The sequence below is a fragment of the Heteronotia binoei genome, chromosome 3 (genome assembly GCF_032191835.1).
Source record: "Heteronotia binoei isolate CCM8104 ecotype False Entrance Well chromosome 3, APGP_CSIRO_Hbin_v1, whole genome shotgun sequence".
Lineage (NCBI taxonomy): Eukaryota > Metazoa > Chordata > Lepidosauria > Squamata > Gekkonidae > Heteronotia > Heteronotia binoei.
Window position 1 is genome coordinate 175,710,936 of NC_083225.1, and position 22,725 is coordinate 175,733,660.

Sequence of the window (22,725 nt, forward strand, 5' to 3'; positions counted from 1 at the left end):
TGCAGCCGGGGCCCTTTAAATGTGATGGCCAGAATTCCCTTTGGAATTCAATTATGCTTGGCACAGCCTTGCCCCTGGCTCCACCCCCAAAGTCCCCAGATATTTCTTGAATTGGACTTGGCAACCCTATTATCTCTCCCATCTGTTCTCCTTAATGGAGATTCCCATTCGTACCTTTGTCACCCATAGTGTATAGGTCAGGGGTGGCCAAACTGTGGCTCAGGAATTTCACACATACTGTGTGGCTCTTGAAGCCCCCACCGCTCCACTGGCCAGCTTGGAGAAGACATTTAAAGTTGCTTCCCCACCACCACCTCTTCCTTCCTTCATCTATTTGCTTTCTTTCCTTCCTTGCAGCTCCCACCTAGCTGGCACAGTCACACACCTCAGTTTCCCACTAGAAATCATGGTGGGTTATCACCCACCCAACGTGACTGTTGCCCCCCAGTTTTGTAGCAGAAACTCCTTTGCATATTAGGCCACACACCCCTGATGTAGCCAATCTCCAAGAGGTTACAGAGTTCTTATTACAGGGGCTACTGTAAGCTCTTGGAGGATTGGCTGCATCAGGGGTGTGTGGCCTAATATGCAAAGGAGTTTCTGCTAGTCTTACACATGCAAAACTAAACAGGAGTCTTGTGATACCTTAAAACTAACACATTTTAGTCCGGCATAATTATTTTGTGGACTAGACTAGATCCCCCCGCTTCCCCAAATGCAAGTTCCACTGACTTTAATGATAGACTAAGTGCCAGCACAAGTGCAAAGACTGTGGCTTCTGGCTTGGCCTTTGGAGTTGTACTTTAATCATTGCATGAAAATATTTATATCCTATCCCAGCATACTTCTCAGTTTGGTGCAGTGGTTAAGTGTGCGGACTCTTATCTGGGAGAACCGGGTTTGATTCCCCACTCCTCCACTTGCACCTGCTGGCATGGCCTTGGGTCAGCCATAGCTCTGGCAGAGGTTGTCCTTGAAAGGGCAGCTGCTGTGAGGCCTCTCAGCCCCACCCACCACATAGGGTGTCTGTTGTGAGGGAGGGAGGTAAAGGAGATTGTGAGCCGCTCTGAGACTCTTGAGTGGAGGGCGGAATATAAATCCAATGTCGTCTTCTTCACTTATCTTTGTGTTTTAATTTGATGCCCACTGAATTTTGTCATTTTACATTGGAACGCACCCAGGATATTGAAGAACAGGAGATCTGCTCCTGTTACTGCCTTTTCTCTAGCAAAGTGCTGATTATTTTAATAGCTGCAGGTGCAGGTTTAATAGCTTCAACAGGTGAAGCTCCAACTATCACCAGCTGCAGTTTCTTAATTCCTGCATATCATGCAACTGTAAACAGCACAGGAGCAGTACTGGGGCAGAGGGAGAAGTGCTAACCTCCAAATCCAGCATACATGCATATTGGGGCTATTAAACCAGTGTAGAAAACTACTGTTTGGGTGCTTAGGCAAGTTGTTTATTATTTATTTATTACTTTAAATTTCTATCCCACCCTCTCTGCAAGCGGACTCAGGACGGCTAACAACATTCATATTCACAAGTTAAAACCAACAAAACATAATTACAATTTAAGATTTTAAAAACATTTTGTGGTGCTGTATCACTACAATATAAGCGAGTTCTTCTTTTCTGAAGGTGATCACCTAGAACTCCATATGATGTCGGGTGGCAGTTCTCTCCCGGTTAGATATCAAAGGCCTGTCGGAACAATTTGGTCTTACAGGCCCTGCGGAAAGTGGAAAGATCCCACAGGGCCCTTTGGTCGTCAGGAAAGCATTCCACAATTCTGGTGCTGCCAGCAAGAAGGCCCTAGCTCGCGTCAAACGCAACCTAGCCTCCTTTGGTCCAGGGATGGACAATAGATTTTTTTGTCCCTGAACGCAGTGCTCTCTGGGGAACATGCGCATCTTTGAAAGTGCTCTTGCATGTCTGTAGTTGTCTGATTATCTGGAAATACCTTGTTATTTATTTACATTTTTTGTAGCCATATTTCCAGCTAAACTCAAGGTGGAATACAAATTTAAAAAAAAAAAATTGTAAATCTACCAGACAGCAATACAGCTGGACTAGCATTAGTAGATAGTGTAAAACACAACTGCCTAGCTAAGAAGAAGAAGAAGAAGATATTGGATTTATATCCCGCCCTCCACTCCGAAGAGTCTCAGAGCGGCTCACAATCTCCTTTCCCTTCCTCCCCCACAACAGACACCCTGTGAGGTGGGTGGGGCTGGAGAGGGCTCTCACAGCAGCTGCCCTTTCAAGGACAACCTCTGCCAGAGCTATGGCTGACCCAAGGCCATTTCAGCAGGTGCAAGTGGAGGAGTGGGGAATCAAACCCGGTTCTCCCAGATAAGAGTCCGCACACTTAACCACTACACCAAACTGGCTCTCCAAACTGGCTAAGGTATAACGGAATTCCAAAAGTAGAAAATAACACAGTAAATTGCTGTTCACTTTTTCTAATCGGGGTGGTGGGGTGGTGATTTTGCTGTTAACATGATGATCTTTACCCTCTCCATGACCTTGGATCCAACTACCTACCTACCCACACCTAAGCTAAGGCAATAGGCTTTCTGGGAATATATGCCTTGTGCATCATGACAGAAGAACAGGTGGAAGGGATATAAATACAATACTTAAAAATAAATGGAACATACAAAATTCCTTTTTTCTAATACAACTTTAGATGGCATGGAAACATTCCCAACACTTACAGTGCTCGAGTACTCTGTTATAGAGGCTATATCGTTCACAAACGCTAGGTCAAGGTAGAATAAAAATATGAATTGTACTCATTTCTGGCTCCCCCCCCCATTTAAAGAAACATATTGTAAGAAGGAAACATGCAGTTATCAGAGAGGTATTTTTAAATTGTTTCCATGTAGTTTGTAGGGGAGGACAAACCCCACTTATTTATTTATTTGGTAAATTTATATTCCACCCTTTCCCAGACAGGTTCAGGGCGGATCACATTCAAGTAAAACTGGTCACATACTATAAAACCAATACATCCAATTAAAACAACAGCATTATATAACAAAGGCGGGCGGGCACATAGTGCAAATTGAGGTATAATAATCCAGTGGCCAAGATATAGTAGTTCAGATGATGGATCACTGTGGGGGAGGATAGCTGATGGTATAGGCAATAAAGGACACCCGCTTGCCTCAACTAAACTCCTGGCAGAACAGCTCTGTCTTACAGGCCCTATGGAAAGGTAACAAATCCGGTAGGGCCCGTATCTCCACAGGGAGCTGATTCCACCTGGTCGAGGCAAGACAGATGTCCTTGGGGCCAGTGATGACCGGAAGATGTTGGTTGGCCGATCGCAGCGCCCGTCGGGGCTCATATGGGGAGAGGCGGTCCCGCGGGAGGAAAGGGCATAATTGATAGAACAAAGTGTATTGCATGCAGAAGGTCTCACGTTTAATCCCTGGCATCTTATATCATCTGGGAAAGACCACTACCCAACACCCTGAAGTGCATGTATTAAGTGCCTCCAAAATGTCCTATCGTTAACTGGCTTGCTCGGGTCTTGCAAACCGAAGACTGTGGCTTCTTTCATTGAGTCAATCCACCTTCTGGTGGGTCTTCCTCTTTTCCTGCTAACTTCAACCTTTCCAAGAATTATTGTCTTTTCCAGTGAGTCTTGTCTTCTCCTAGGTTTTTGCCCCAGCATGGCTTCTTAACTGTCTTGGGCTGTAGCAAAACCCAATATGGAAAAGCCTCCAGCTAGAGACGTAGACCAATAGTTTGACTCACCATAAGGGCAGAACCAGATGTGACCCTGAGAATTCCAAGAATGGAGCACACAGAGATTCTCTCCCCCCACCACTTTAAATATCAAATACTTGGGACCCCAATCAAGATGAGGAGTGGAGAGCACTGGGAGATTAAGCCTCCCCATTCAGACAATTTTCCTGACATAGACAGCCTCCTGGCTACTAGTTGTCCTGTTAGGGAAACATACAGCATTTTCATATCTTTCTATACATAGAATCATGGAGTTGGAAGGGACCCCCAGGGTCATCTAGTCCAACCCCCTGTACAATGCAGGAAATTCACAAATACCTCCCCCTATTCCACATTGGTGTCAGATGGCTATCTAGCCTCTGTTTTAAAACCTCCAAGGAAGGAGAGCCTACCACCTCCCAGGGAAGCCTGTTCCACTGTGGAACCGCTCTGTCAGGAAGTTGAGCCAGAAACTCTTCTGATTTAATTTCAACCCACTGGTTCTGGTCCTATCTTCTGGGGCAATAGAAAACAATTCTGCACCATCAAGTACCTGATGGTGATCCTATCACCTCTCAGTTGTCTCTTCTCCAGGCTAAACATACCCAGTTCCTTAACCTTTCTTCATAGGACTTGGTCTCCAGGCCTCTCACCATCTTTGTCATGTTTGATCACATCACTTGCCAGAGGTTCTTTCTCTTATAGCCTCAGATTAATAAAATACAAACAGATTTTAAGGAACCACATTACATCAATTTAAAAAAAAGCCCTAAATAAAAGTTTGAAAAATTTAAAAAAAGTTTTTTAAAAATCCCTAAATGCTAGGCAAGCCTTTATTTGGAAGCATGCACATCTGTACATTTCCCCTAAATACTGAGAACTCCATTAGTCCTCCCAAGTACCACTCTCATCCAATCACAAATCACTTCAACAAATAATTTTCTCCAGATGGTAACAAAAACCATGCTCAGGTTTAAGTGTTAAATATTTTATTTTTAAATAAGACTCACAGAAGAATTACAGTACACCGTATTTCAAGTGTTACCTGTATAAGTTCAGTTACATTCAATTTTCATGCAGTTTGGAAAAGTTAACGAGTATCTCACAGAAGTGCTTTAAAAAAAAAATTAAAGTGAAGTTTGACAGAATCTGTGTGTCATTTCATACAATAAATACTCCATTTCTCTCCTTGGTTACAATACACAAGGGCTTTACAGCTTTCCCCGTACAGTAGTCTGCACTACCTGAAGACATGCTATTAATTAACATATCTACATTATGCATAACCTGCTTATTGGCGGGGGTCTCAGCAAAAGAATTCTGAGACCTGCGGCTCTGTGAAGCTGCTAGCTATCTTTTTCTGAAGGCAGCTCAGCATTCTTACAAAGCCACAGTCCTCAGTGTCCTTTGGAGAAAGTGGCAACAGTGGCACTGGTTCCAAAGAGGTTTAAAATGTGTAGCGTAACTTTAAGGTGGTAAACCACCTAAAATCAGAGTGCTGGCTTTCAGTCTCAAACCCTGAAAAACAAGTGAGCTTAGAATGGCAGACTCGTGCTAAGCAGTTCATTTGGCAGTGTATTCTATAAATCTCAGCGAGGCTTAGTTTCTAGTTAAAACGGTTAAGAGACGGCTTTTTAAAAAGATGTCTCAGTGAGACTGGCATTGTAAGCACATTTGAGACAAGGGGAGATTTTAAGTACACAACCAGAGTTATGTAATCCTGAGTACATTGGCTCAAATAATCACACTGTAATTCCTGAAACTTAGCCACGTCTACATGCAAGGGGCCTCCACTTGCTTCTGTGCAAGAGGTAATTAGAATCTGTGGCTTTTAAGGATTTAGGCTTCCAGACACAAGCCACTTGGCTTCAGAGTTCCCTTGCTTGACCTCCCACTGAAGAGAAATGGGTCTCTCCTTCAGAGCGAAGTGGATTTTGGCATACAAGTTTGGGTCATAGCCTTAAATGAAGAATTTGACAGCAAGCAGAACAACAACATACCACAAGCAAACCCAACTTTAAAAATAATTTAGGGTAGGTTCACACAAGACATTCAAAAAGGCGAACGAAGCATAAACCAACACGCTCAAGAAGCAGCGGAGGGCATGAAGTCCCAGCCTCACAGGTTTGTCATCCCCACAGAAGTTAAACTTTAACTTCCGCAGTTTTGAGCTCATCTCCAGCATTCTTGCAGTCTGCTGCACATAAAACACACACACAGTTAATGCTGTTTCACATGTTTATACACAGCGAGCAAAAGAATGAGTTTGTGCCTACTTTTTGCCGGGCGCAAGTCTATATGAGTCATAGGAAAACTGGCATTTGTGTGGGGCAGTGTCTTCAAAGGTGCACGTAACAACATTATGTGAGATGGCCCTAAGTGTTTTCAAGACTGGTAAGACAATGAGTCCGACTACAGGCTACTTTTTACCTTATGAAGACACTCAAGGGCTTCTACAAATTACTTCCATGTTTGGAGCAGATGAAAGGCAAGTGATGTGTAAACCAGACTGGAGAATGTTAAGTATACTACCAAGCAAGTCCTGAAACTTCACAGCAGCCGCATCAGTGGGCCACTTCAGATGTGGCGTTTCATGCACCAGGACTGGCTTTACTTCCATAAACACCTGCTTGTGTTACCGTTCTAGAGAACTGCTAGTCTGTTTCTCAAATTTAACCCATGAGTGGGAAAGAGTAAGGCTCTAGAACCCTATTTGCAGATCCATCTAGAAAACACTACAGCTCCTGCATCACTTTGACACATTTAGGTGATCTTATGATCCAGAATTTCTGCTATTTAAAGGTAGGCAAATAATTCATGGCAGGCATACCATTTTGCAGCAGAGACGGGATTAGCTCTTTTTGCGCTTGGCCATAACATTCACTGCACTGTTGATTTCAAGATGAGTCAGTCTAGCAGCTGAGAAAATAGACTAGATGGGCATCTGGTAACTTCAGTACTGTTTGGAGGCTGTTTTGTCTCTAATTTTCCCTTCCAGTTAAACATATTCCCATAGCTTTTCAAGTAAAAGTGAAAATGCTTCACAAATATAAGGGTGTGTCGTTTATATTATAAAAATAATGACATCTCCACAAAATGAGACCTCATTTCAGTATTTAACAGAGTAAAGCTATACTGCGAGGCGGGGTTGAAAGCACCAACTCGGAGTGCAATTACGAAGTGTACTTATTACAAAAAAGGCGCTAGGAAATGACTTTGACATTCAAACGCTGACAAATTACTAAGAATCCGACACAGAATTTGTGCAACTTTCAACGATTTCAAACAGGTAATGATAGATGTCAGTCCTACGAGCGATATCATAGGCCGTTTCATCCAGGTTGTTTTTGAGATTTGGCTTCAAATAGCGATTCATCAGCAGGAGTTCAAGGGTTTCCTTACTCTCCCTGTTCCCTGAAGCAAGGTGCAGCGGTGTCAGCAAGCCATTGGTCTGAGCGTTGATATCCGCACCATGTTGAAGCAAGAACGAGGCTATCTTTGTGTTGTTCCACTTGCACGCGCTGTGGAGCGGTGTCCAACTGTCCACCGTTAAAGCATGAACATCTGCGCCATGGGCAATCAATTCGCGCACAACTTCTAAGTGGCCGTTGTAGGCAGCACGGTGGAGAGGGGTGTATCGGTCTTCGTCTCGGGCATTTACTGGAGCAAGGTTTTCAGACAGGAGCCTTTGTACTGTGCTAAGCTGTGGAAAAGAGGCAGATTATATTGATGGACTAGATGCACCAGCCTATGGACTAGATGCACCAGTTTCAGGGCCAATGAGGAAGACAAAGTGCTGCCTTTGCCTGCTGAAGTTTCCAGCTACCCGTTACAATAATCTTGGTTGCCTTTTTACTCTTCTAGCTCTGCAACCTTTTAAAGATACAACCATCAGACCTGTATTCTACATTCATCCAACGGGTCAAAGTCAGATTGTTGCAAGGATAAAAAGAGACCGCGCCGACAGCAGCGTTACATAATGCTATGTAAATTAACAATTTTGTCATGATGCACAGAAGACACTGAGACAAGCTTCTTGAAAAATACAAATTCACCTACAAAACCTCCAGTTCTTGTGGAAACTAATTCAAAGGCCAACTGGGCATCTGGAACTTGGAAAGCAGGGTTCAAACGTCACTTCAATCTTGTATCTTCTTTTAGTGACCCCAAGCAAGACACTACTCATTGTAATTTCATGTCACCCTTCCTCCCAAAAGCTCAGGAAAGCACACATGGTTCTTTCCTCCTCCATTGTATCTTCACAACACCCAGGGCTTTTTTTTTTTGTAGCAGGAGCTCCTTTGCATATTAGGTCACACCTCCCTGATGTAGCCAATCCTCCCGGAGCATACAGTAGGCCCTGTGCCAAGAGCCCTGTGAACTCTAAGAGGATTGGCTATGTCACGGCTCGAGTCTTCAGATAAGGAACGATGGCTGCCTACGTCCCCGCAGCTGGCCAGGACTCTCACAGCTGGCTGGGGGGGGGGGGGTAGCACAGGGGTGATCGTAAACAGTCCAATTAGTCAACGCCGTAAATCAGTTCGGCCAAAGGAGGAAACAGAGAGCGTAGTCGTAGGAATGCAGAGGGTCAAAGCCAGAGAAAGCAAAGTCAAACACAGGCATGACAGGCTACATCAGGGGTGTGTGCCCTGATATGCAAAGGAATTCCTGCTACCAAAAAAAAAAAAACCCCTGACAACACCTCTGCAAAGTAGGGTAAGTTGACAGAAGGTGGGGTGACTGGCCCAAGGGCAACTCCAAGCAGAGTTACAGTCTTGGCATTAATGGCCTTAGAAGAGGAATTAATGGCCTTAGAAGTGTGCAACTCTGTTTGGGATGAAGCCTAAACTACATGTGGTCCCAACAGGAACTTGAAGTAGGGTGCCCCATAGCAACTAAATTTAGTTAAACAATCTGTATCAAACCAGCTAGAGAAACTAGACCTAGACAAGATCACAGGTTTAGCTTTAGCACTACAGTAATCAATTAATAATGAGAATCCTGAAAGGACTGTATCATCTGAATTGGAATTTATGATTGAATCCCTTAATCTGCACCGTGCTTCAAAGCCAAAGAGGGAAGAAAACTCCCTTTCTAGGGCCGGGGACCACTTGATTTTTTTTTTTTAGAACATTCTCAGAGGCCTTCACAGATTGGGAAGATGATACCATATTAACCTCCAGATCCAATCTTAAAGACAGAATTAGGGGCAAGTGGTCACTTTCCATGCGCGAATCAATGTAAAAGTTATCGACAGATGACAGAAGGTTGGGTGAACCCAAACAAAAATCTATCACACTGCAACCCGTGTGGAAAAAAAAATTAAAATCAGTTGCGGCCGGAAATTTGGAGAGACCATTAAATATTATAGCATTGTGTGCTATGCAGAATTCAATTAATCTAAGACCTGCCTTGTTGGTTAAAGTATCTTTAGAACAACGGGGCAAACATAATTGTAGTGGAAGGGATTCAGCCGCTTCAAAGCCAAAATGAGAGATCCATTTCTGATTATTACTGCCTATCCGAGCATTATTTATTGAACTATACTGGGGGAGAGGTTAGCGAGGCTGTGGCAAAACTTTTTGGCTGACATCCTTAAATTTAAATCTGACCATGTATGAATGCATCTGTAAGCTCGGTTTCATTTTGATTTTATCTCCAATGTTTAAATTTTTATATTCTGTGTATTTTTATTTGCAACTGTTATGCCGTTAAAGGTTTGGTATGTATGTATGTAGAACAGGCCTCAGATTTAGCAGAAGCTCACAGGAGCGCAGCTCCTGAACCTTTCTGAGGGTTCCCCCTCCTCCTCCCCACCTACCTTGTCCACTGAATAGTGGGTACAGCTGCATAACTATCCCTGGATTAGGAGAGCAGGCAGCCAGCCAGCCACCAGGAGCTTTGCCACACCCCCAGCAGCCCTCATTAACCCCTGGAGAAACCCGTGCCACCCTTTCTCCACTTCTTATGTGATTTTGGGCAGCGGGTGGCTTGCTGGCCTTTTGACCAGGGGGGCAGCCTAGGAGAGCGAGGCCTGCTTGGGATGGCTAGATCTATAGCCAGCCCAAGCAGGATTTGCTCCCCTAGGGCTCTCCTTGCTTTTGTCTGGGGTGGTATGCTTATGAGTTATGCTAATAAGCTCCACCACCTATTTTTCTACAAAGCAACCCCTGCTTTAGAAGCACAGCAGGGCCCTGATTCTGGTCGTGACAACGGCATGGGGTGGGGGAAGGGCTCCTACACAATAATTGAGCCTATGCAGCACTTCTAGATTGTGTTGCTATGGGAACTCGTAGCTGACATCCTGCTGCAAGTTCCCATTGTGGCCTCATGTGAAATGTAAACTTGCAGTTTGGGCCTGAGTTTCTTGGTCGAGTAGGGATTTGAACGATGGTCTCTCTAGTCCTAATGGCACTCAAGCTACTAAAGCTTGCTGGCTTTCATGAAATGAGAGTCTAGAATTCATAACTGTTTGGGCATAGTCCCCGCAAGCCTTATTTAAGAACACTCCAAACATTCCCCAATACTTACTCGATTTTTTTCGGCTGCCCAAAGCAGCAGCTTATCTGGGTTGCTCTCCAGCTTCTTCTCCTGGGCTTGGTACCATTCCTCATTCTTTTCATCCTGATCTTCCTCGTCAGAATCTCCAGACCAAAGACTCTGTGTTCCGGTGGGGATCAGATGCCTGTGCGTCTCCAGCAATTCCAGCTGGTTGAAGCTCTCAGCAAAGTCTCTGTCCTCTTTCGCCTCCTCCTCTATATTCTTCTCAGCCAATTTCTCACCTTCGTCCATCTTTGTCGATTCTGATACTTCGGCCTCAAAAGATCATAGTGAAAGAAATCCACTTCTTTTTCTGGCTGGTTTCATTTCCAGGTGGTTCATCATCAGAGAATGCAAACGTAGAAGAACGATTATGAAAAGTGAATGGAGAACTGCATATATAGCAGCAACACCATGACCCTTTAGGGGAAGGAAAATTAAAACTGGGTTAATACAGTGACCAGAGGCAAAGAGGGACAGTTTTGATGCCACTGAATTATACATAGGGGTTGTCAAACTGGCTCGGGAGCCGCATGTGGCTCTTTCACACATGTTATATGGCTCTTGAAGCCTCCACCATCTTGAAGAAGGCATTTGTCTCTTTAAATCACGTTGCCAAGCCAGCCAGCAGTTTGGAGAATGCATTTAAAGTTGCTTTCTTTCTACCTCCCTCCCCTTCATCTATTTGCCTGCCTGCCTTCCTTTCCTGCCTCCCTCAAACATCTGATGTTCATGTCTTGCGGCTCTCAAACATCTGACATCTATTTTATGTGGCTCTCATGTTAAGCGAGTTTGGCCACCGCTGATATAGAAGAAGGACTCTGGGCACGCTAGCTCATCACGCAAGGGTGATCTAACTCACCTGTCTACATTTAACCATTACTCCATCTATGCAAGGTCCAATAAATTATTAGGTATTAAATGTAACCACATTTATGACATGTAAATTCTATTAATTTCAACAGGTCTCTTACAAGAGAATGCGCCTAAGGACCATGGCCAACAAATCCAAACAGGTCCCATCAGAATCCCCATTTTTCAGTACAGGGATCTTCTTACAGACACCTTGAAGAGGTCCTCTAGGAGATCTCATTACTAAGCCCCGTACTTTATTGAAGATTTCTGATCAGTAGATAGATGGAAACTCTCAGCCAGGGGTCTACCAGTTTTGACCTGGCAACCAAACAGCTTGTTTCCTGGCTTAGCTTTCTCACTTCTTATTCCCTAGAAACAGTCGCCTTCATTTCTGTTGTTTGGTGTTATTGGGGAGTGGGGGCGGGGGGAGGAATTTGAAACAGTGCCTAAAGGGGAAGACTACATGCCACCGCTTGTAAAAGCCATGTCTCTAGTTGTCACCTGCCCCAGTTCTGTGGACTAGGGAATGCAGAGCTTTAGAAGAGGATCTTCTCTGGAAAAATGATGGATGGCTTGTGTGTAAATTTCTATTTATTCCTTCCCTCTAAAGGCCAAAAACCCACACCAAACGATTTGTAATAAGTAAAGTTTGAGTTCTGACTGGCTTTCCATGCAGCCACAAGGGACTGCCATTTCAAAAGTCTGGGGGAGGGTCCAATTCAGCTCAAGATTGTGGCATGGGAAAAGTAGGGGCTGCAATCCCTCCCCCCCACCCATTTTCCTGAGCCTTAGTGGGGAGCCATAAGTTATTTGCTGCAGTGATATCTGCCAGTTATGGAATCACAAAGCTGAAGCAATATCCATCAATTGAGATGGCTTTATAAAGGGACTGGGCATGTTTGTGAAGAAAAGCTACTAGCTATGGTAGTTTAATGGAACATCTCTGTTCAGAAGCAGTATACCTCTGAACAGAAGGGAAACGACAACAGAAGAGCTACTGCTTTTGAAGCTTTCCAGGAGCCATCTAGCTGATCACCAGGTTAGACTAGCCAGTCTAACCCAGCAGAGCACTTCTTTTGGCCTTGAATCCCAGCTACCCAGGAACTCAAATTTCCATCTTCTCTACAAGGCCAGCAACCTCAGGGCCAGTCTCCAGAAGAAACATGATGTCACATATGTATAAACACATACACTTTCCATTCACGCTCAGAGAAATGCTGTTCACTACTTTGGGGTCACGCTGTTGTTTTTCTCCAGGGCAGGGACATTGGAGAGCCAGTTTGGTGTAGTGGTTCAGTGCGCGGACTCTTATCTGGGAGAACCGGGTTTGATTCCCCACTCCTCCACTTGCACCTGCTAGCATGGCCTTGGGTCAGCCATAGCTCTGGCAGAGTTTGTCCTTGAAAGGGCAGCTGCTGTGAGAGCCCTCTCCAGCCCCACCCACCTCACAGGGAGTCTGCTGTGAGGGAGGGAGGTAAAGGAGATTGTGAGCCGCTCTAATACTCTTCGAAGTGGAGGGCGGGATATAAATCCAATATCATCACCTTCTTCTTTTCGCCATCTTCTGGGCATGGAGCAGGAGTCACTGGAGGGGTGTAGGGGGGAAGGTATTTGTGAGTTTCCTGCATTGTGCAGGAGGCTGAACTAGATTAAGGGTGATCAAACTTGCTTAACACAAGAGCCACACAGAATAAACACCAGATGTTTAAGAGCTACAGGAAGGAAGGAAGATGGGAAGGAGGGAGGTGGAAAGAAAGCAACTTTAGCAGGGGTCACTGGAGGTGCAAAGGGGGGAGGTATTTGTGAGTTTCCTCCATTGTGCAGGAGGTTGGACTAGATTAAGAGTGGCCAAACTTGCTTAATACAAGAACCTCACAGAATAAACGTCAGATGTTTAGGAGCTGCAAGAAGGAAGGAAAATAGATGGAGAGGAGAGAGAGGTGGAAAGAAAGCATCTTTAAATGCATTCTCTGAGCCACCAACTGTCTTGGTAAAGTGATTTAAGGAGAGAAAGCCTTCTCCAAGCTGGCTGATGGGGCAGTGCGGGCTTCAAGAGCGATACAATATGTCTGAAAGAGCCATCCCTGGCAGTCCCTTCCAGCTCTACGATTCTATACAGATACAACACAGTATACACATCAAGATACCCATACACCTACTACATATATCCCACGGTATGTATAATATATGCACAAGACAAGCATGCCAATTCATGATATGGACCGATACATAGGCACACCACACGTACACGTAGGCACATGCACACATGTAGAATATACTCATAATTCCAAGACAAGCAGTACCCGAAGCAGCCGATTTACCCCAAACCCGGATGATCCCACCTTCACTTCTGAACGCAACACTGCAAATCCCAAAGCGCCCCAGTCACGTTCACCGCTCAGCTCCCTTCTGGGCGGGGCCAAGGAGTTACCGGCAGCGCCCCCCGAGGGCCGGCCTGCCTTCACTCCAAGGAAACTTCCGGCCTTCCTTCGGCCTGACCTTCCTCTCCTCGGCTATTACCGCGCCTGCGCATTGGGAACGGGTTGCGGTCTCGACCAGTGGCGGGCCACCCGGGAATGATGCGAAGGCGGTGGATTGGGTGGGCGGGATGAGTTATCGCGAGAACTGCTGGCGCTCTCTGGGGAAGGGCCTTGGCTTTGCCTCGGTTCCCATGCGCGCGGTGCTATGGAAACTGGAGGCCTCGGGCGCGGTGCTATGGAAACCGAAGGCCTGGTGTGGCGGGGAGTTTGGCGGTAGGCCTGAGCCGTGAGGGGGAGATGGTGTGGGACGTGGGAGAGAGATGCGCTGCACAGGCGGACCCCCCCCCCCCTCGAGGCAAAAAGGTCCCCGAAGGGAAAGGTTTCTAGTCCGGCATGGCTGCATTTGCAGTTTCTGCCGCGTGAACGTATAGTAATATTTAGGACCCAGCAGCCGTAGCCTATTCTATCAGCGTGGTCTAGTCTTCCTTGCATGAGAGGAATCAAAATATGCTTCCTTCCCCATAACTAACCTGTTTAAATCAGGCACTTTGCAGCCACTGAAGGGATGGTAGCACAAGCCACGTCGCAGAAAATTCTCTTGATAATGGGCGTTTTCACGCCTGCTAAATGATGCCATTTCAGTCCACTTCAGCAACTTTGCAAATGGGTTTTGCCATGTTACACAGTAAAATCTAGTTGCAACCAACATTCCCTCTAAGCTGCAGAGTCTTGTGAGCAAAAATTCTACTTTGTGAGCTACTGGCGTTAAAGTTGTGATCTGCTGCATAGTTTGCTCTGTGGCCATTCTTCCTGAGCTAAGACAAAAATGCCTGAGCTGGAGGCTAAAAATCTGTGAGCCAGGCCCAGAAGCCTAAATTATTTGCGGCCTTCTATACTACCTCACATCAACTCAGGTTAGAGGGAACACTGGTTGCAAAGGGCATTGTTGGAGGGGTGTGTGTGAGAAAATGAAACTGAAGTTGGCTGCATGTGGGTGTGGTCAGGGCTGGCTATGTCACTAGGCAAATAGGTGATTGCCTGGGCCCCAGCCTTCTGGGGGCACCAAATTGGGCACCCTCCCATGTGACTCAGTGACATCGGTGCGGGGGCACCAGAAGTTAGCCTTGCCTAGGGCACCAGACGGTCTAGGGGCGGCCCTGAGAGTGGTACTGATTGGCTTCATACTGTGCTTGAATGAGACAGCACAAGAATCAAACTTTGTATCTGAAGAACAAAACAGGAGTCGTGGCACCTTTAAGACCAACAAAGTTTTATTCAGAATGTAAGCTTTAAAGTGTAAAGCTTTAAGCGTAGATGATTGGGGAAGGCAATGACAAACCACCTTGTAAAAAGTCTGCTGTGAAAATGTAGTTGTGATGTGATGTCAACCCAAAGTCGAAAACGAGTGGTGCTTGCGCAGGGGACTGCCTTTTCTTTTTAAGCTTTTATGTGCTAGAAACACACGAAAACTTACATTCTGAATAAAACTGTTGGTCTTAAAGGTGCATCCTGACTCCTGCTTTGTTCTTCTGCTTCAGACCAACACGGCTGCCCACCTGGATGTATCTGAAGAAGCGAGCAGAGTGACTCACGAAAGCTCCTACCCTTTATACCCCGCCCTCCCCGCCGAAGCAGGCTCAGGGCGGCTTACAAAGCATGATATAAAATACCATGGTATAACAATAAAACAAAGTAATACAATCAATAAACAGAGCAATATAAATTATACAATATATAAGTTAACATTAAGATCATTAATCTAAAAACAGTATAATGGTGCTACAGTCGCAGTATATACAAGATGGCTTGATGTTAATTCCAGGTTCGTCTTAAAAGGCTAGTTGGAAGAGGGCGGTTTTGCAAGCCCTACGGAACTGATTAAGATCCCGTAGGGCCCGCAGATAGTGATAATTTGCCCATTTAGCTTCTGAAAATAAACCAAAGCAATGACGTGGTTGTTGTAAGAAGAACCCTCTCTTTCTGTCTAGTCCAGCATCCTGTCTCACGTGGTGGCCAACCGATTTCTCTGGATAGCCAACCACAAGGTGTAGAGGCCGAGGCTTTCCCCTGATGTTGCCTCCTGACAATGGGCTTTAGAGGTTTAATGCCTTCCACGGCTAGTAGCCATTGATAGACTTGTGCTTTTTTTTTTCCTGGTAGAGCTGCAAGTTTTATTGGGCAGACTGATCAGTTAAAACAAAGTAGGAGTCCAGTAGCACCTTTAAGACCAACAAAGTTTATTCAGAATGTAAGCTTTCGTATGCATGCATACTTCTTCAGACAAGGAATGAGCAGTGGTGGGCAGTGGTTTAGAATGCAATGCATTCTACATATAGCTGGTGGGCAGTGGTTTAGAATGCAATGCATACACACAGTTTACCTTCAGTCACACAGTGAAGATACTGTGTGTTGTAGTGGCAGTTGTTGTCAAAGCAACTTAAAAACCAAACAGCACAGTCAATCAGAGTTCCAGTTTCTGAGAAGTCCTGCTCCCCGCATCTGGCCCCCCCTCTCCAAAAACACTTGGTGAATGCCAGGAAAGGTCCCCATTGGCACCACACTGAGGACCACTGCTAAGCAATTACAACCTTCAAAATCTGTTAAAGTCAGTGTGCTCAGAAGGGTATAACTGTGTTTAGAATTGCACTGTTGATTTGCTGCAACAACAAAAAACAGGAGTCTTCTGGCACTTTAGAAGGAGGAGAAGATACTGGATTTATAGCCCACCCTTCACTCCCTGAAGGAGTCTCAGAGCAGCTTACAATCTCCTTTCCCTTCCCCTCCCCACAACAAACACCCTGTGAGGTAGGTGGAGCTGAGAGAGCTCTAACAGAAACTGCTCTTGAGAGGAACAGCTCTTTAATAACTTGCGACTGACTCATGATCACATCAACAGGTGCACGTGAAGGAGTGGGGAATCAAACCCGGTTCTCCCAGATAAGAGTCCGTGCACTTACTACACCAAACTGGCTCTTTACACCAAACTTTTAAGGAGCAGCAAAACTTTATTCCAGTGTAAGCATTTTTGTACTAGAGACACTTCTGGATACATTGCATCTGGAGAAGGGAGCTCTAGTCTACAAAGCTTATGCTGGAATAAAGTTTTGTTAGTCCTTAAGGTACCCTGAGACTCTTCCCAAGTTTAAAAATATTTTTCTTCCCCAAGTATTAAAAATGTTTTATAGTAATTCTCAGACTCAGCCTTTCTGTGAGCTGCAGTACCTGTTATTTTCTGGATGCAGTTCAAAGTGATAATGATTGCCTTCAAAATTTTGCATTGGCCCAAATATTTTTGTGAACAACCGAGCTTAAGATATTTCAGAAGAAAACAGATTTCTACTCAAGAAGGCATGAGGATTTAATCTGTTTTGTCTGTTTTACTTCCAGTTTTATGTTTCTGTCATGGTTTTCCTCTTTAAAAATAAATTGGTTTCTTGCTCAAATGGGAAAGCAAGTCAGTGCATTCTAAAGCGAAAGAAATACTTCTGGCCACAAAATGGTGATACTCATTTTTTTTTCTGTTCCTTTTAGGTCTTGACTCTGAAACTGCTTTTTAGCCTCTCAGGGACAGAAGCCTGATGAATTTTGGCCTATTGTGACTGCAGAAAGATGAGTCCTACCACATCCATGTAAGTTCCCTTTAAACCAGAATAGCAGGCCTATATTTCAGTGATTGAGTTACATTAAAATCAAGCTATCATGTTTTCTTTAAAGATACTTAGTATCACCCTTCCAGTGCCTGTATTTTCCGCCTTATTGGAATATTAGTGTAAAGAAAACCTGCCTTAATAGCAAGGAAAGCTGGTTGTATTTAAATGAGGCGAGCAGAGAAGAATCTTTTTGTGGTTATAGCCTATGAAACAGTAGTGCTGTGGGAAGACAATTCAATAAATAATTGTTCCTGTGTCCCAAATACCCAGCGACTTGCCAGTGTAGTTATTGCTGTGGCCTTGTCTTCAAACAGACTTTGCTGGGGATGGGTAATTCTGTTGCGTCTGTTCATTATGTGTGATTGGTTTATTCATTCATTCCTGATGTACCAGAGTTGGCTTTCCCTAAGAGGCAGCCCAGTGCATCTCTTCAGGAATTTTTACTCTGTTTTTATCTTTCGAATGAGGATTCCTCTTGTGAGTTGATATAGTAGAATACAGTGTTCTGTTTTGTTTTTCCTACATTTGCTTTAGGGATGAAGAAGAAAAAGACACATTTAAAATTTTGGTTGCTACAGATATTCATCTGGGCTATTTGGAGAAGGATGCTGTGCGTGGAAATGATACGTTTGTAACTTTTGATGAAATCTTGAAACTTGCTCAGGAAAATGAGGTATGTATGCCTTATAACAGAGTTAGTATTGAAAAAGCAGATGTAGCTGTCTTCTGATTTCGTGTAGACTGTGTGTTGACGTCATGGCAGTGTGTGAGCAGGGTTATATAATACTGATAGACTACTCTTTGTTGTCTTGTTTCCCATCCTGTTGGCTTCAGCCATTTGTGTGGGTTTGGGATAGAATTGAAGGACTACATACTGCAGATAGCTTTTAGTTCCTTGGTTTTAGAAACTGGTAACCAAATCAAATATTTTCACATGTTATTAAATGCTGGTAGTGGCATTACAAGGACTGTTTTGTTGTGTTTTCGAATGTAATGTTTTGCATTCCACCTTAGAATAGTGTGTTTTTTCCACTTGTTGATGTTTCAGTGTAATGTGTTCATTTACCATAATTAATTCTTTTTTAATCTAAAGTTATACAGACATGAGAATTTACAGATGCAAAACCAGTTTAAAACTTGTAATTTAAAAGCCTGTAAATTCCTTTTTTTAAAAAGGCTTCTTTTATAATTCAACGTAATTTCATTTTAAGAGGCTATTAAATACCAAGAATGTAATGTAAATTTGTACAGAATGTATAGATTTTGTGCATTAGATGATGTAACTAGCTTACATGAGAAGTTTTAACTTTCAGAGATCCCCCCTTTGTTTTTTTGTAGGTGGACTTCATTTTATTAGGTGGAGACCTCTTTCATGAAAATAAGCCTTCCAGGAAAACATTGCACGCTTGCATAGAATTGTTAAGGAAATACTGCATGGGTGACCGTCCTGTGCAGTTTGAAATTCTGAGCGACCAGTCAGTAAACTTTGGTTTTAGCAAGTAAGTCGATAACTTGTGTAGTTTTCTAAGTAGTATTTAAAATGAAAGTTATAATCTTTTAAAATCAGTTTTACATATGAAGGCTTCAGTCATGTGAATCTAGAGGACATGAATGTTTAGGTATTTGTTCATTTTTAATCTAATGTTTATTTTACAGACATGACAACTTAAAGATGCAAAACCAGTTTAAAACAGCTGCCTGTAAATTCTTTTGTTTTAAAAGTTGCATATAAATTCCTTTTTTTTAAAGGCTTATAATGGAAGAATCAGCAAGAGTGGGTTATCAGATAAGTTATGCTTTTCTGGTAGTTCCAAATAAGGTAGTAAATACATAGAAAATAGCAAAATAATTTTAAAGGAGTACGTAATTATATACCAAATTATTTTTTCTATGCATAATTGATCTACAGAACTTTGCTGTGTTGTTTAGATTTCCATGGGTGAACTACCAAGATGAAAATCTCAACGTTTCTATTCCAGTTTTTAGTGTTCATGGCAACCATGATGATCCAACAGGGGTAAGTAATTTTATCCCTTCCATATTTGGCTTTTTCCTACCTTTTGGGGGAGAGGGGGTTGTGCTATTTGATGAATTTGGGAGGGTCTGTGCTCAGTGGTAGAGCATCTGCTTGGCATACAGAAGGTCCCAAGTTCAGTCACCAACATCTCTAGTTAAAAGGATCAGGTTATAGATGCGATCTGAAGAGAAACCAGGTGATACGAAAGATCTTTGTCTAAGCTCTTGGAGAGCCACTGGTAGTCTAAAGTACGCAATACTGTCTTTGGACTATTGGCTGATTCAGTATAAGGCAACTTCATGAGTGCATTATATTAAGATTAATTTCAAACTGATAACTTTTGGCATACTAATAAGTGTAATTTTTGGGTATGCTGATCTTCAGAAGGATATATAGGAAGTCAGAATCCAGCGAACATTTATACCAGAGGTCCTTTAATGAGATTAGACAAGTGTAATCTCATTTTACCAATGAACATAAGAACATAAGAGAAGCTATGTTGGATCAGGCCAATGGCCCATCCAGTTCAACACTCTGTGTCACACAGTGGCCAAAAAATTTATATACACACACACACACATACACACACACTGTGGCTAATAGCCACTGATGGACCTCTGCTCCATATTTTTATCTAACCCCCTCTTGAAGCTGGCTATGCTAGTAGCTGCTACCACCTCCTGTGGCAGTGAATTCCACATGTTAATCACCCTTTGGGTGAAGAAGTACCTCTTTTATCCATTCTAACCCGACTGCTCAGCAATTTCATCGAATGCCCACGAGTTCTTGTATTGTGAGAAAGGGAGAAAAGTACTTCTTTCTCTACCTTCTCCATCCCATGCATAATCTTGTAAACCTCTATCACGTCACCCCGCAGTCAACGTTTCTCCAAGCTAAAGAGCCCCAAGCGTTTTAACCTTTCTTCATAGGGAAAGTGTTCCAACCCTTTAAACATTCTAGTTGCCCTTTTCTGCACTTTTTCCAATGCTATAATATCGTTTTTGAGGTGCGGTGACCAGAATTGCACACAGTATTCCAAATGAGACCGCACCATCGATTTATACAGGGGCATTATGATACTGGCTGATTTGTTTTCAATTCCCTTCCTAATAATTCCCAGCATGGCGTTGGCCTTTTTTATTGCAATTGCACACTGTCTTGACATTTTCATTGAGTTATCTACCACGACCCCAAGATCTCTCTCTTGGTCAGTTTCTGCCAGTTCACACCCCATCAGCTTGTATTTGTAGCTGGGATTCTTGGCCCCAATGTGCATTACTTTGCACTTGGCCACATTGAACCTCATCTGCCACGTTGACACCCACTCACCCAGCCTCAACAGATCCCTTTGGAGTTACTCACAATCCTCTCTGGTTCTCACCACCCTGAACAATTTAGTGTCATCCGCAAACTTGGCCACTTCACTGTTTACTCTCAACTCCAAATCATTTATGAACAAGTTAAAGAGCATGGGACCCAGTACTGAGCCCTGCGGCACCCCACTGCTTACCGTCCTCCACTGCGAAGACTGCCCATTTATACTCATTCTCTGCTTCCTATTAATTAGCCAGTTTTTGATCCATAAGAGGACCTGTCCTTTTACTCAATGACTCTCGAGCTTACTAAGGAGCCTTTGATGAGGAACTTTATCAAAAGCTTTCTGGAAGTCAAGGTAAACAATATCTATTGGGTCTCCTTTGTCCACATGTTTTCACCTCCTCAAAGAAATGTAACAGGTTAGTGAGGCAAGATCTTCCCTTACAGAACCCATGCTGAGTCTTCCTCAATAACTCGTGTTCATCAATGTGCCTACTCATTCTGTCCTTGATAATGGTTTTTACCAACTTTCCCGGTATGGAAGTCAGACTGACTGGCCTGTAGTTTCCCGGATCTCCTCTGGAACCCTTTTTAAAGATGGGGTGACATTTGCTACCTTCCAGTCCTCAGGAATGGAGGCAGATTTCAATGAAAGGTTACATATTTTTGTCAGAAGATCCACAAGTTCAACTTTGAGTTCTTTCAGAACTCTTGGATGCATGCCATCCGGACCTGGTGACTTATTAGTTTTTAATTCGTCTATCAGTTGTAGGACCTCCTCTTTTGTCACCTTAATCTGACTCAGGTCTTTCAACACCCCTTCCAATATAAGTGGTTCTGGAGCAGGCAAACACTTCTCATCTTCCACAGTGAAGACGGAGGCAAAAAATGCATTCAGCTTCTCAGCCATTTCCCTATCCTCCTTCAGTAATCCTTTGACCCCTTGGTCATCCAAGGGCCCCACTGCCTCCCTGGCTGGTTTCCTGCTTCTAATATATTTGAAGAAATTTTTATTGTTGGTCTTTATGTTTTTGCAATATGCTCCTCATAGTCCCTTTTTACCTGCCTGATCACAGTCCTGCATTTGATTTGCCACTGCCTGTGTTCCCTTTTATTAATTTCACTTGGACTAGCTTTCCACCGCTTAAAGGAGTCCTTCTTACCTTTTATAGCTTCCATTACTTTGTTTGTTTGTGCAGGCCTTCTCTTATACCTGTTTGTGCCTTTCCTAACTTGTGGTATATATTTTATCTGAGCTTCTAGGATTGTAGTTTTAAATAGCCTCCAAGCTTCCCCAAGGATTTTGACTGTATTTACCTTTCCTTTCAGTTTCCTCTTCACATACCTCCTCATCTCATAGAATTTATCCCTTTTAAAGTTAAATGTGGTTGTGCTGGTCTTTTGGGGCAACTCTCTATTTATACAAATGGTGAAATCAATAACGTTATGGTCACTGCTCCCAAGTGGTGCGATCACTTTTACATCTCTCACCAAGTCTTGGGCATTACTTAGGACCAAATCCAGGATCGCCCCACCCCTGGTAGGTTCAGAGACCATCTGCTCCATAGCACAGTCATTGAGAGCATCTAGAAACTCAATCTCTTTCTCTCGACCAGAACACATATTGACCCAATCAATGTGCGGGTAGTTAAAATCACCTATGACGACACAGTTTTTACTTCTAGGCACTATCTTTAAGCCTTCCATCATATTCTAGTCATCCTCTATCTTTTGATTTGGTGGGCGATAACAAACTCCCATAGTTAAATTTCCTTTTGGGCCCTCTATTTCAACCCAAAGCATTGGGAACACTATAGATGTCAGTTTGTTGTTAAAACAGCTAGATGACTTTTTGCCCTTTCACAGCAATTATGGATGAATCAATAAATATTAGAAAATATTACTTGAGGAATGCTGCACAGTGTGGAATAGATGCATTCAGGGTTTTAAATGTTCTATAATTATTAGGCTCACGCTCATTAGGCTCACGCTCATTATGTAAGGCATTCAAAATACATTTGATACTGTGGCTTTAATACCATTCTTTCGTTAGTGCGATCAGAAGATAGGATCAAATGTATTTTTGAATTGGTATAAAGATGCAAACAGCTTGTCAGTGCAATCTTAT

General features: G+C 43.5%; 2 protein-coding genes across 5 annotated transcripts in view; one reads left to right on the forward strand and one right to left on the reverse strand.

Annotated features, from left to right (window-relative positions):
• Positions 1–4,710: 4,710 nt before the first annotated feature.
• Positions 4,711–13,639, reverse strand: ANKRD49 (ankyrin repeat domain 49). 4 transcript variants are annotated; one of them, XM_060234929.1, is made up of 3 exons: positions 13,437–13,639; positions 10,270–10,698; positions 4,711–7,441 (listed from the first exon to the last, which is right to left on the reverse strand). In XM_060234929.1, the coding sequence occupies exons 2-3, from the start codon at positions 10,528–10,530 to the stop codon at positions 6,980–6,982; spliced, it is 723 nt and encodes a 240-aa protein (XP_060090912.1). In that variant the 5' UTR covers positions 10,531–10,698; positions 13,437–13,639; the 3' UTR covers positions 4,711–6,979. The 4 variants fall into 4 exon arrangements, with proteins under 4 accessions (XP_060090912.1, XP_060090910.1, XP_060090911.1 ...); XM_060234927.1 differs by having other exon boundaries at positions 13,476–13,619; XM_060234928.1 differs by having other exon boundaries at positions 13,455–13,605.
• Positions 13,640–13,642: 3 nt separating this feature from the next.
• The window catches only part of MRE11 (MRE11 homolog, double strand break repair nuclease), a 47,423-nt gene continuing 38,340 nt past the window's right edge, over positions 13,643–22,725 (forward strand). The window contains exons 1-5 of the mRNA XM_060234926.1: positions 13,643–13,886; positions 17,145–17,242; positions 17,798–17,936; positions 18,602–18,762; positions 19,193–19,280. Coding sequence (XP_060090909.1) covers positions 17,223–17,242; positions 17,798–17,936; positions 18,602–18,762; positions 19,193–19,280 — 408 coding nt within the window. The 5' untranslated portion in view covers positions 13,643–13,886; positions 17,145–17,222. The remainder of the gene's footprint in view (positions 13,887–17,144; positions 17,243–17,797; positions 17,937–18,601; positions 18,763–19,192; positions 19,281–22,725) is intronic.